The sequence below is a fragment of the Corylus avellana genome, chromosome 5 (genome assembly GCF_965113065.1).
Source record: "Corylus avellana chromosome 5, dhCorAvel1.hap1.2, whole genome shotgun sequence".
Classification (NCBI taxonomy): Eukaryota; Viridiplantae; Streptophyta; class Magnoliopsida; order Fagales; family Betulaceae; genus Corylus; species Corylus avellana.
Window position 1 is genome coordinate 21,602,233 of NC_142494.1, and position 13,415 is coordinate 21,615,647.

Consider the following 13,415-nt stretch of genomic DNA (forward strand, 5'->3'; position numbering starts at 1 on the left):
ATTGTTACAAAAGAAACCATCAAGTCAAAATATATTACAAACATAAATCATTATTTTCAAGAAAAACTAAAATTACAAACATAAATCATTATAATTTTAAGAAAAAAAACTAAAATTACAAACATAAATCATTATAATTTTAAGAAAAACAGCATTTCTGCAAGTTGCATAAGAAAGGACTCTATTCTAGCCACACTTTATTCTTATTTTATATGTTTTTAAAATAAAATAAAGAATAGAAAAAAAAGAAACTTGTCATCTTCAAATAATAATTTGTTTAACAAAACATCATATACAACAGTTCCACTCTCTTGCGAAGGAAGTTGTAAACTAACAAAATACGTAAGCAAAATACTCATCATTGCTTTCATCCACTGATGAACCAGGTGGCTTGGGCAGTGGAGTTTCACGGAATGGAGTTGGAGCCTCAACGGCGGTGATGGCACTAATGGGGCAAGGACTCTGAACATCCTCATAACATCTCTTCACGCCTTTTCTTGTTTCTGTTACCTTCTTATTAACTGTGCATAGAACCCAGGTGCTCGACTGTTCTTGCTCCCCCTCCAGCAAGGCACCCGACAAGGAGAATTCGTGCATAATCCAGTCGGTTTTCTTCATGGAAGATCCGTGTCCGACCTTGAAACAGAATTGTTTGTTGAGTCCAATCACAAACTGACCCGAGCTATCATATATTTGACTACAATAGCCTTCATGCCAAGTCCCGCCGCCGGCTGTTCTTGCCACGCGTTTGCTGAATTTTTTTATCCTTGTGAACAAGTAATATTTTTCCTCCTCCCAACCACCAAGATCACCAAATATTTGCGAAGGGGCCTTGTCTCCATAAAGATCAAATTCAGGGATGCCGTCCCAAGGCAGCTCTTCTCCCCTGACCTTCCTCAACAAATACTCGAATATAAGCTCTTCATCGGTGGGACGGAAGCGAAATCCCACCGGCAGTGTCATCTCTATCTTCTCTTGCAAGACTAGAATTTCAAACATAAACGATTATCGGTAGACAGATGATAAAACTCAATTCTACTCTCACCGTGCAAGTTTGTTACCCGAAACTCAAATATATAGAGACTCCACCGCCTATATTTTAAATTTCAAAAGTCTGTTTTATTCGGTTATTCGGGTAGGAAAAGTGGATTGAGATTACTAATGACGGATGAGTTCGAAGCGATGGTGGTGATCTGATTGTGGTTGTTGGGATGGACACGTGGCAGCCGTTCAATGTTTTTGAAGAAGGAGGGGTGAAGATAAATAGCACGCCGGCGTGCTAAGCACGGTAAAAGTGGGATTCTTATTTTTTATCGCTTGATGGTATTTTGGCAAGAAAGTGAGAACGGTGTTGTGTGCGGCGCTGCTACATAGCAAAACGACGGCCTCAAAAGCTCCTCCACCAACAAGGTTTATCAAATACGCAATGGCCAATGGGGGATGCAGGGCCGTTGTCTGTTGGTTTTGTCGGTAAGTTCTGCTGAATCGTTGGGTTTTGTGGGTGAGTTCTACTGAATCATTGGGATTTGGGAGTTGGGTCAGTTAAAGTTATGGACCTTATGGTGGATCGTTGGGTTTTGTGGGTTGGCTGATTTCCAGTCGAGATTTGGCGGGTGTCTGATTTTATTTGAAGGGAGTAGCATATGTGTGTCTAATTAATCTATTTGCTTAGAATTGGACATCCTATTAATGATTTACATGTATAAATGTTGTAGCTGCAGCATTTTCTGCTGCACAACGATCGGTTCCCGATTTTCTTATGTTTCTATTGAGTTTAGTGAATGTAATTACGAAGGGAATCATTTATTAGGTTATCCTTCCAAGAATATTGGAAAACATTTTATTGGAAATCCCTATACTTCTTTTGTATACCCCGGCTGCCCTGTGGATGGGTGGCTGGGTCCTTTGATTAGTGTAATGTATTTGGTGGCTTTAGTTTAATTTCACTATATACTAGTGTATGTCTATTGTGGACTAGAGTGACATTTATGATATATGATTATCTTCTTTTGGGGTTTTATCAATATTAGAGCAGAAGAAGTAATGTTTTTGTTCAACGCTGTTTTTATTTTTTTGGTCCCTTGAATGTTACATTTTGTTTTTTTGTTTGTTTGTTTTTTTTTTTTTTTCGTTTCTTTTCTTTTTTCTATTTGGTCTATCTGTGGAAGAATTTTTATATCTGTGATTGAACTTCTGGTTCATAGTTGTTAAGGGACAGACTTATTTGCATCCTACTACTATCACTCTTCCTCTTGGGATTTGGATAACACCTCCAGCCATAGAAGCAAAACATTTAAAAACAAATTTTGTAAATCTGCTGGTGATTATTTGTTGGAATTAAAATTCATCTCTTGTTCTAGAAGCATATATAAATCTTGAACCTCATACGTGTATCTTATGTCATGGACTTGACTTTGAATTGTGTACCAGATATTTATCTGTGAGCAAAATTTATATAACAAATCTCAGTTGAATTGGCATATAAAGGCGGGTGACTTAGAGCTTGATGGCAGTTAATGTGAAAAAGGTGGATTTATGGGACACCCTATTTGTGAATTTTGCCAAAACCCGTTCTATGGGGATAATGAGCTATACTTGGATATATCTCAAAGGTAAATGATACTTCTGATTATGAGAAGGTAGTAAGTTGCTTTCACGTATAAGCAAACTTACTCTTTCAACCATCCAATTTACATTATTCGTTGCAGGACAATATGAGTACTATGAGGATTATGGTGACTTGGAGGCTAGTTGTTTTCTGTGTTTTCGGTGAATCTTGGTACTTAAGATTTGTTTGTGACATCAATAGTTATCAATCAAATGATCAGCTGTGCAAGGAATTCGCAATTAAATTATGGGCCTTCTGATGGAGAGGTGGAGGTCTTATGGGAATCACATTGGCAAAGGCAAATCAAAGATTGTTGTGGATGATGAACAGACCAACTCAACTCCTATCAATCAGTTAATAATAGGACAGAATTTTTTTCAACTGGGTTGGAGGAATTTCCTTCAATCTAGTCTAAAATAACAGAGTCAGAAATCCAAGATGGTTCTCATTTTTCTGGTGGTGGTTCAATGAAAAACTTGGGGACCCGGGAGAAGGAAATAAGCAAGGGAAAAAAAATATTCAAAGTTCCTTAGAAATCCCCTTGGTAATGATGCCACAACACTTTTAGATCATTGTGATCCAGGTCCTGATCAAACTAAAGAAAAAAGCAGATGAAGATAAGCAGATGAAGAAAAGGCAAAGAGACTTGTGGCAATTACCCATAGAGAACACAGAAAGTGATGAATTTGTTCTTTAATCTGAATTAAGAATTTTGAGTTTGTAAGTATATGATAGTTGGCACCTCCCTTTCTGTATCATTTTGCCCCTTCAATTGATTAGAGGTTAAACCCCTCATGACTTGATTATGTTTTCAGGAAATGAAGAATTCTTGACTTCCTGTTGAGTTTTGTGGGTGTTGGATTTGAGTTCAAGAGACTTGGGCTGTGCACTAGTGTTTGGCATTGCATGTGTATGTCTAATTAATCTATTTTCTTGGAATTGGAAATCCTTTCACTTTTTACATTGTACAATGGTAGTAAACTGTACGATTTCTGATGCATAATGAATGGTTCCCAATTTCCTTATATCCTCGCTGATTTTAGGTAATGTAGTTGTGAAGGGAATCATTTATTAGCTTTATTCTTATTTTCTTTCCAAGAATATTGGAAAACATTATATCATTGATGATAGTTCTGGAAGAGAGAAAATTGGCCATGAAGGAAATGAAAGCAATGCAGGAAATGCAGGAAAGGCATTCAGTGCAGACAACAAAGGATTTCAATCCTCACAACTTTACTAGGAAACATGATTTCTACTCCGATATGAAACTTATTCCGTAAGAAAATATGCTGAGTTAACACCTAAAACCAATGACCCTGTTGTATGGGATGACTTTTTTATGCACTTTCTCATGCTAATGACCTCGTTTTAGTCAAAACAGCAGAGGATACATGGGATTTCTATGGGATGACTTTCTTAAGCACTTTCTCATGCTAACGAAATTGTTTGGTGGGCTGCTGCAGAGGCACTCGCTGCTACGTTGGGTGCAAACCAGATCCTTTACAGGTTAATTTGATTTCAAACTTCCACCCTGCAGTAGCATTATTGATTTTCTTATGATTTGGTGGTATTTCCAGGAATCTCTTTCCACTTTATTTTCTTTTTATATTAATGCTGGTTTTGGTAATGATTTTGATTCTCATTGGCTGGGCCGACACAATAGTAGCTGCTGACTTGCTGAGTCTTGCGACATTTCTTCTATCACCGGTAAGATTTGATTTGTTCTACTTAAATCATGAAACAAGCTTTGTTTTTCTCAATGCATATATTCTTAATTTAATTTGGTATATTTCTGTCCGAATAAGACATTGTTTTCCACATAACAGTTCTTATTTTGTTGTAAATATTTTACAATTTCATTTTTGTGTTGGTTTCGATCATCTTTAGAGGTTGGAAGTTAAAAGTATTGTTATTATGAGCCAATTGTATTCTAGAAAATATCATATATAAAGGTTAGAAGTTAAAGGAATTGGTTTCATTAGCTAATTGTATACTAAAAAAGGCACGTGTTTCAATCTTAGCATTCAGACTCTTCCCCTTATGCAGAAAATTCATTGGATATGTTTCTAGAATTCTTCTCTAGTTCTAGAAACATGAATCAGGTACAGAAAATGCTCTGTTTGATTTCTTTCTAAAATTCGTCTCTTGTTCTAGAAGCATATATAAATCTTGAACCTCATACGTGTATCTTATGTCATGAACTTGACTTTGAATTGTGTACCAGATATTTATCTGTGAGCAAAATTTATATAACAAATCTCAGTTGAATTGGCATATAAAGGCGGGTGACTTAGAGCTTGATGGCAGTTAATGTGAAAAAGGTGGATTTATGGGACACCCTATTTGTGAATTTTGCCAAAACCCTTTCTATGGGGATAATGAGCTATACTTGCATATATCTCAAAGGTAAATGATACTTCTATTTATGAGAAGGTAGTAAGTTGCTTTCACGTATAAGCAAACTTACTCTTTCAACCATCCAATTTACATTGTTCGTTGCAGGACAATATGAGTACTATGAGGATTATGGTGACTTGGAGGCTAGTTGTTTTCTGTGTTTTCAGTGAATCTTGGTACTTAAGATTTGTTTGTGACATCAATAGTAATCTTATCAATCAAATGATCAGCAGTGCAAGGAATTCGCAATCAAATTATGGGCCTTCTGATGGAGAGGTGGAGGTCTTGTCAACGGATGGGAATCACATTGGCAAAGGCAAATCAAAGATTGTTGTGGATGATGAACCGACCAACTCAACTCCTATCAATTAGTTAATGACAGAGATAGAGTTTTCCTCCAAACTGAGTTACATAGTCTATAAAAGTAACATGTATCCTTTGAACATGTGAAAAACACGTGTTTTTTTAATAGTAAGAACAGATTTTGAATAAATTTTATTAAAAACTCGTGCATTTCACATGTTATTAAAAAAAAAAAAGACACATGTCACTTATATAGACTAGATTGAAGGAAATTCCTCCAATCTAGTTTGGAGGAAAACTTTGTCCTAATAATAGAGCCAAAAATCCAAGATGGTTCTCATTTTATCCGGTGGTGAAGAAAAAGCAGGTGAAGAAAAAGCAAAGAGACTTGTGGCAATTACCCATAGAGAACACAGAAAGTGATTAATTTGTTGTTTAATCTGAATTAAGAATTTCGAGTTTGTAAGTATATGATAGTTGGCACCTCCCTTTTTGTATCATTTTGCCCAGAGGTTAAACCTCTCATGACTTGATTATGTTTTCAGGAAATGAAGAATTCTTGTTCTCACCATGAGTACATGATTGTTATATATAAGAATTGGAAATGTCATAGTTTTTTATTTTTTATCATGGAGTTTTATGGAACCAACTCAGAGAAAGAGTCATATTGAAGGCCATCGAGTTCAAGCATGTTATTCATATAGGGAATGCAAAGAATGAACGAAAGAGAAATTTGAGTTAAGATTGACGAAAACTAGAGAGGAAATTATTCTATTTATATAGAAATTATATGACTGTTGGAGAATATAGCCGTTGGAAAATATGACCGTTAGAAAAGTGACCATTAGAAAAATCAAGAATATGACAATTAGAAAAGTAATCATTTGAAAAATATGACCGTTGAAAAATAAATAATAAAACAATCACATAATGAAAGACCAAAGAAAAAAGTAAATAAATAATATTTAAATGGTATAGAGAAAGAAAAAGAAAGCCATTGTGGAATGCATTTGAATAAATAAATAAAATGTAGCTTGATTTCCTAAATTTGGATTAAAATTTATGAAAGCTGCTTGAGTGATCTAATATGTTCATTCATTAAAGGAACATGACTTTTTTTTAAAAAAAATAAAATAAAACTATTATTGAATTAGAGGTGAAAAGGCAAGTCGTTAATAATCGCCCACTAGCCACCTATATATATACACGAAACAATGTCATTTTGTGTTTAAAATTTTATATATATATAAGATTGTATAAAAATCTATAAATGATGTCGTATGTAGTATATATTATCGTATTACCATAGAAACAATAAGGTTTTCTTTTTTTTAAAAAAAAAAAAAAAGGCAGTTGGCAGTTATTAAAGTTACTAGCCACTAACTGCCGATTATCAACCTAGACAGTTACGGTTAGTGGTTTTAGCCAATAACCACTATAACCACCTTTTCACCCCTATCATTGATTTTTTTTTTTAAAAAAAAAAAAATGAAAGAGAGAGATACCTCCTGATTATGGAAAAAGAGCTCGAATGTACAACTAATTGCCAATAATTTATGTTCATGTTTGCTTTTGTTTTCTATTATTAAGACAAGTACATTAAGAGGGAACTCAAAACACAAAATACTTTTTATAAATCTGTTTTCTTTCTTTGTTGTATGAATATTTTGACAAAGCACGTGCTTAACTTTTGAAGAGGTAATAACTAACTTATTATTTAAAAATAAAATAATTAAAAAAAGATTAGGGTCACCAGGTGGTAATCCTAAGTGGAGGAGGTCTCCTCCCACCACCTCTACCTTTTTTCTCTTTTTATTTATTTATTTATTTTGATTTTAACAAGTAGGACTTTACATTTGTTTGAGTTTCTTAAAATTAGCATGGGTACTCTATAGAAAACAAATTTCTCAAATGTAGACCCCACTAAAAAAATATCATATTTCATAGCTCCAATGGTGTATGCATTACCATATGGTGAATATGTTGGCACGTCATTTAAAATTACTAAATCACTCAACACTATATTTACGTATTAACTTATTGAGTTTTATCAATTATATATATAACAATGATCATGTGTAATGTAACGTACAGGCACGGATGGAAGAGCTATTAGAAACTGACCTTGCGGAACTGGTAGATGTGCCCCAGGGGACGATTTGATGGACACCAAATGACGCTTATGCTCAGGCGCACGGCAATAAGCCTGAATATGCAGGTCGTGTTCAAGGGGTCAGTAAGAATATTCTGCCTGTGCGCGGCACCATTTACTCATATTATACATCGTCCCAAACATGGTCTTAGAACCCTGGTGGCTCGATGGTCTCCCATGCTGAACTTGAAAGAGTCATTAAAGCTGAGAGAGAGAAGTACAAGGAACAAATAGATGCGATGCTGGCCCAACAGAGGGAGGATATTATTGCGGCGGTGAGAGCGCAGGTGACTGAGTAGATGGCTGTGCAGATGGCAGCGTATGAGGCCTGGTTTCGCAACCTTGAGGGCTCGAGACGTATGAGCTCCGAGCTGAAGGTGACGACTGTCAGAGCTCCGCAAGACGCGGAGTCCCCAGACCGAATGATTGTGAGATCCTCAGCGGATAGCCGACCAGGTAACACTATATTCTTATTGTTTCTCTTTTAGTAACATGATTATCTTACGAGATGACTATCATTTAAATGGCTAGTAATTTTGTTTGATAAATAAACTTTGTTCGTATCTTTATGCGACACATGCATCTATATAACACAATTGCAACGTAATATGTGTAGATGATGTAAGAGTAGAAGCTGAGGACGGCGATCACAATGAAAGCCAACACCGGACGCTGGCTGGATAGAAGTCTTGTTTGTCAAGACATTATACCCGTCGTTCAGCAACCCCATGAGTATATATATGACTTAATAAAAATGCAATATATAATAATCGAATAACTTATATACTTAACTCAAAATAATCTACTTTGTAGTTCTTGTTTGGTTTGGTTGTGGTTGGAGCTTTACATATTTAATCTTACCATATTTGTTGAAGCCGCCTCATTGAATAAACATAAATATAGATGTATATGTGTTTGTATGTAGGTCGTGTAGATATAAATGTTGAGGTTGTTTATGTGACAATCATTCGATTTTTTCTCATGTACTTGGACGTTGCTCATCTCTTAGGACTTGATAAGATTCTATCACAAGTGTCAATTTGTTGATTGATTCTTTGTTTTATCATTTACAGTTAGTGTGGAGAAGTCGGGAGATAATGATCATGATGATGTTCACTCAGATTTTGTTGGACTAGTGTTTGTTTGATAGTTTTTTTGTGTATAACTTAAGACTTAAGTTTTTTGTATTCGTGTATAATGTAAGTTGTATTGTATTTCCTACGTTGATGTGTATATATTTAGAGTTGGATTATTTGTGATATGTACCGGTTGTGATGTATATATTTGTGGTAGTTAGATTATTTATATATATAGTTGAATTATTATATTTAGATTGATGTTGGATTGATAGATTATTTATATATAGATTAGTTGGATTATTGGATTTTGTGGTAGTTTGTGATAGGTTCTGATAGTTAGGTTAATGTAACTCATATATCAGGTGGCGGCTGGTAAATTTGAGTATAACGACCGTAGAAAATGAGAAATTTTTTTTTTTCTGCCACTATTTAGTGACGTGTCATAGAATTTCACGCGTCACCTTAAGGTGACATGTCATGTGTAAACATTATCAAAATTCTGTAACGTGTCATCATGACACGTTACAAAATTTTGGTAACGTGTTAAACTTAACACGTTACCACTATTTTGGTAGCGTGTCAAAACTAACACGTTACTAAACGGTAACGTGTCAAAACATGACACGTTACTACATTTCTAGTAGTTACGACCAATTTTTTAAGCCGTCAAACAAGTTACCATTGATACGTCACTAAACTTTAGTAACGTGTTAACACCCTTGACACGTCACTAACAGTCCGTAACAGAAATATATATTTTTGTAGTGATAGGATTTGTCCAAATTTGTGTCATTTTATTGTGGGGAGATTTTGGCATAGTAATCGTTCGAATTAGGAAAATCTTATTTCACAATGAATTGTATTATTTTGAGTTAGATTTCTAATGCCGCTTGAATCACTTCAATCCGATATTTGACCGGAAAGTTATGATCAAAATACTGAGACGTGTACAGAATCTGATTTTGAATCCAATATGATTTTGACTCCGATTAGAGAAATCCTCTCCTTGATTGGGTTAAACTTAACCACATCATCTAGGTATTCTCAAGGTGTGATTTCTTCCAAACTTTTCATTTTTCCTTTTAAAGTTGTAGTTTTTCTTCAACAACCTACAAAATACTAAAAACACTAAACTAACACAAAACATTAAATAACGACACAGCTAAAGGACTAACTAATATAAATAAAGGGGTCTATATATGAAATATTTGGCACTTATCACTAATCAAGAATCATAATTTACATAGAACAAAATGGGGACAGTGTAGAAAAACTCAGAGATGACATTGTTATAGGAGGTATATGATCAGGGACTCTTACTTTAAAGCTTGTTTATACTAAGGTGTTGTCTGCTATTTTTTGTCTGGTTTTTGGAAATCCACAACAAAAGACAAGGTAAACAAGGAAAACAAAATCTAACATTTCTATGCATCTATATTTTGGAGTCTAATAGGAAAACTGAAATGGTTACTAAAACAAAATTTCAAATTTTTGATAATTTCGTTTACATATATGTAACATGTAGTTTAAAGCCAAAACTCATTTTTTTTTCGAAGGGGAAACTTCACTTATCTTCTTTGAAATTACGCGCTTTTTGCAAACACCCACTCAATCTTCAAAGTCTTTCACTTTGGTGTATCGAACTTTCGTTTTGTTTCAATTACCCCATTCTGTTAAGATTTTCTATTAAATCCTAACAGAGCGGTGTGAAATTCCGAAAATGCCTTTATTTTTTATTAAAAAAAAACTCTTGACCCATGGGTTCACTGGTGGATCTAACCCACTCGTATTGTGACCCACGGGTCATATTATTGTTATTATTATATATTAAAAGAAAGAAAAGAAAGTGACGGTGGGTCAAGTGACCCACCATGGGTCACCAAGGTGACCTGTAAGTGACCCACAGGGTCACTTCTTTCTTTCTTTTTTTTTTTCTTTTTTTTTTAATTATTATTTTTTTATATAATAATTATAATAATAATATTTTTATTTATAAGTAAGGGTAAATTTGAAAAAATTTAAAATTTCAAGGGTGTAAAGGTCTTTTACTCATTTTACTGTTTGATTTAACTCCAATATCTAACGGTAAGAGGGGTATTTAGAACGAAAAAAAAGTTTAATACACCAAGGTGAGAGACTTTGAAGATTGGGGATGTTTACAAAAGGCGCTTAAGTTCATGAGGGTAAGTGAAGTTTCTCATTTTTCAAATAAAACTCATGATGGTTTGGATATCAAACAAAAGTAGATGGCAGTAGATGAGAATTACCTGCAATTCGGTTGACCGAATTACACTACTCTCAGCATCAAATGAAAGAGGACCCTATGGTTGATGGGATTCATATGCTAAAGTATAATGCTTAATGCTTGGGGTGCAAGGCCATTTGCTAGCACAAATAGATTTTATTGGGGCTCTCTTTCATTTGCTGTTTGAATTGACTGCAATTTAGTCAATAAATTGCGGCCAATCTCAATCCCATGGCAGAAATAGTCTCAATCATTTGATATCTCAGCAAACTTTTTTTTTTTTTTTTCTTTCCTACTTTTCCACATGTAGCTCAAGCTAAGAGAGGACAACAAAAGAAATAAAAGCCTATTGGAGTGGCCATGAAAAGTCTGTGTGCAGGTTTGTCCTATCCCTATATGCCAGATTCAAGGACCAAGTCCAATAGTTATATTAATATAGTAAAATTAATTGATTTAATATGTATCCAATAGTCATAAATAACAGAGAACCTCATTCTAATGTTCACGATATCCCTTGGTGCTCGAACCAATATTACCATCATATTACAAAATGGATAAGATTTTATTTCAAGTATTTAACTTTGCATGATAGTGTTATATAGATATATAAAGAACAAAACTTGTGGTTCATTAAAATTGTTGTTTCATTCCACCAAAAGCTCATTAAAGTCTTGCATACCAAGTAAATTGGTGTCTCTTGGCGTACATTCTCCAATTTTGACATGCAGAATATCCCTTGAAGATGCATGCATTTGTTATTTTATTTTCTAATTGTCACATACTCATACTTCATCTATTTGCTCTCATTCATTTAAATCTCCAGAAGTATCTGCAAACAAATAAGCAAAAAGTTCTTTTGATTTGAGCAATATAATTTAAAGAGTTCAGGAGATCAAAGGAAAGATGGGCAAGCCCTTGATTTATCTGATTGAGTAGTAATTTTATGCATATAAACATTGTAAAACCACTAACAAAAAACAATTCATCGAAGAAAAAAAATGTTTACAATATTCCTTTGTCTATTAATGCATCTCTCGGTTACTAAGAAAACAATACAAAGAGGGGGAAAAAAGGCTAGAAAAGCAAACCAAAATTGGAAACCAATATTGCAAAATAAAGTTGCACATCTCTAATATACAGGACGACACAAATTGTTCATTTTAGGAAAGACAGAAAACAACAAATTAGCGACAAAAGAACAAACAATTCTTCCACATGGTGGGTATTTCAGGTAGCTCCAGCATTTTAAACCATCTACAAGCATCGAAGATGAAGAAATAATCATTAGAGATGTGTACCTATAGAGCAAAACTTCTTAATCCAACTATTGTCCTAGTGAGAATCAACAATAAAGAATATTTTCCCCATTAATTAAAATAGAATTTAATAATTTCTGTATCTATTTGGATGCAAAACTTTCTTATAAATAATAAGGAATAATTACCTTTTTCCCTATCAACTACAATTCATTTTCACTTTTCCCCCATGAACTACCAACTATACCATCCGACCTCTATGAATTACTATTTTGTGCCCAAAACCCCCTTCTGTCAGTCAAAGACGTTAACGCAAACAATCAACCCGTCACTTTGTCCCCATGAATTACAACACATTGTCACTTTGACCGTTTAAGTTAACGCATTTGATTGACAGAATGGGATTTTGGGCACAAAATGGTAGTTTATGGGGGTCGGGCGGTACAGTTGGTAGTTCATGGGAGAAAAGTGAAAATGCGTTGTAGTTGATGGGGGAAAAGGTAATTACCCCAAATAATAATAATTAAATGAGCAGTAAGACATGTCTCTTTAAATTCATAATCTGGATCAGTTTGTTCATGAAAATACAATGTTAGGATAATCCCTTCTACTTATTCTCCTAGCTAGAAAACTAAATGAATGAACAATATTAATCAAGGGATCAAAATCCAGTTACATACCTATTTTTGGAGGGTCCCAGTGATTGGTAAAATCTGTAATAACTTGCCACAACCAAATTAGTAATGAAAAACTCAATATTCGAAGGCCTCCTCTTTCTCTACGTGGTTGCTTAGACAGTTTAACAAACACCTGTGATCCTGTTGTGCAAACCCAACAAAAATAGCAACGTTTAGCAAACCCAAAGCCAATTTAGACACAAAAAACAAATAAAAAGAATGAATATTAGGATAATCCATTCTACTTATTCTTCTAGAAAATTAAATGAAGAACATTATCAATCCTTTTACTGAATATGATAAATGTTCCATAGTAAGCTTGCAGTCACAACATCAACATGGATGCCAACATTAGCAATGGGTCAAAATCAAGTTGCATACCTATTTTAGGAGGGTACCAGTGATTGGTAAAATATGTAATGACCAGCAATATGCCAATTAGTAATGAAAAACTCAATATTCGGAGGCATCCTTTTTTCTTCGTGGTCACTTGGACATTTTATCAAACACCTGTGATCCTGTTGTGCAAACCCAAAAAGAATAGCAATGTTCAGCAAACCCAACGCCAACATTTAGACAAAAAGAAGAAGAAGAAGAAGAAGATAATCAACAAGTGTTGTTGGGAAGAAAATAGGCAGTGGCCATGATTCCAACCATTGTGGGTGATAGATGAACGTCCCACCATTATGTAAAAAAAG

At 34.4% G+C, this 13,415-nt stretch overlaps 1 protein-coding gene and 2 long non-coding RNA genes across 5 annotated transcripts; 1 reads left to right on the top strand and 2 right to left on the bottom strand.

The window, feature by feature from the left end:
• Nucleotides 1-330: 330 nt before the first annotated feature.
• Nucleotides 331-963, bottom strand: LOC148585920 (NAC domain-containing protein 83-like). Its single transcript, XM_088516828.1, has one exon. The coding sequence runs from the start codon at nt 961-963 to the stop codon at nt 331-333; it is 633 nt and encodes a 210-aa protein (XP_088372954.1).
• A 3,293-nt stretch (nt 964-4,256) lies between these two features.
• LOC132181498 (uncharacterized) lies at nt 4,257-5,378 on the top strand. 3 transcript variants are annotated; one of them, XR_015912170.1, is made up of 3 exons: nt 4,257-4,315; nt 4,833-5,014; nt 5,111-5,378. It is a non-coding gene; the product is annotated as an uncharacterized LOC132181498 (long non-coding RNA). The 3 variants fall into 3 exon arrangements; XR_015912171.1 differs by having other exon boundaries at nt 4,890-5,014; XR_015912169.1 differs by lacking the exon at nt 4,257-4,315 and having other exon boundaries at nt 4,325-5,014.
• Nucleotides 5,379-11,943: 6,565 nt separating this feature from the next.
• On the bottom strand, nt 11,944-13,212 carry LOC148585921 (uncharacterized). The gene is made up of 3 exons (XR_015912054.1): nt 13,099-13,212; nt 12,721-12,858; nt 11,944-12,038 (listed from the first exon to the last, which is right to left on the bottom strand). It is a non-coding gene; the product is annotated as an uncharacterized LOC148585921 (long non-coding RNA).
• Between the last annotated feature and the right edge of the window lie 203 nt (nt 13,213-13,415).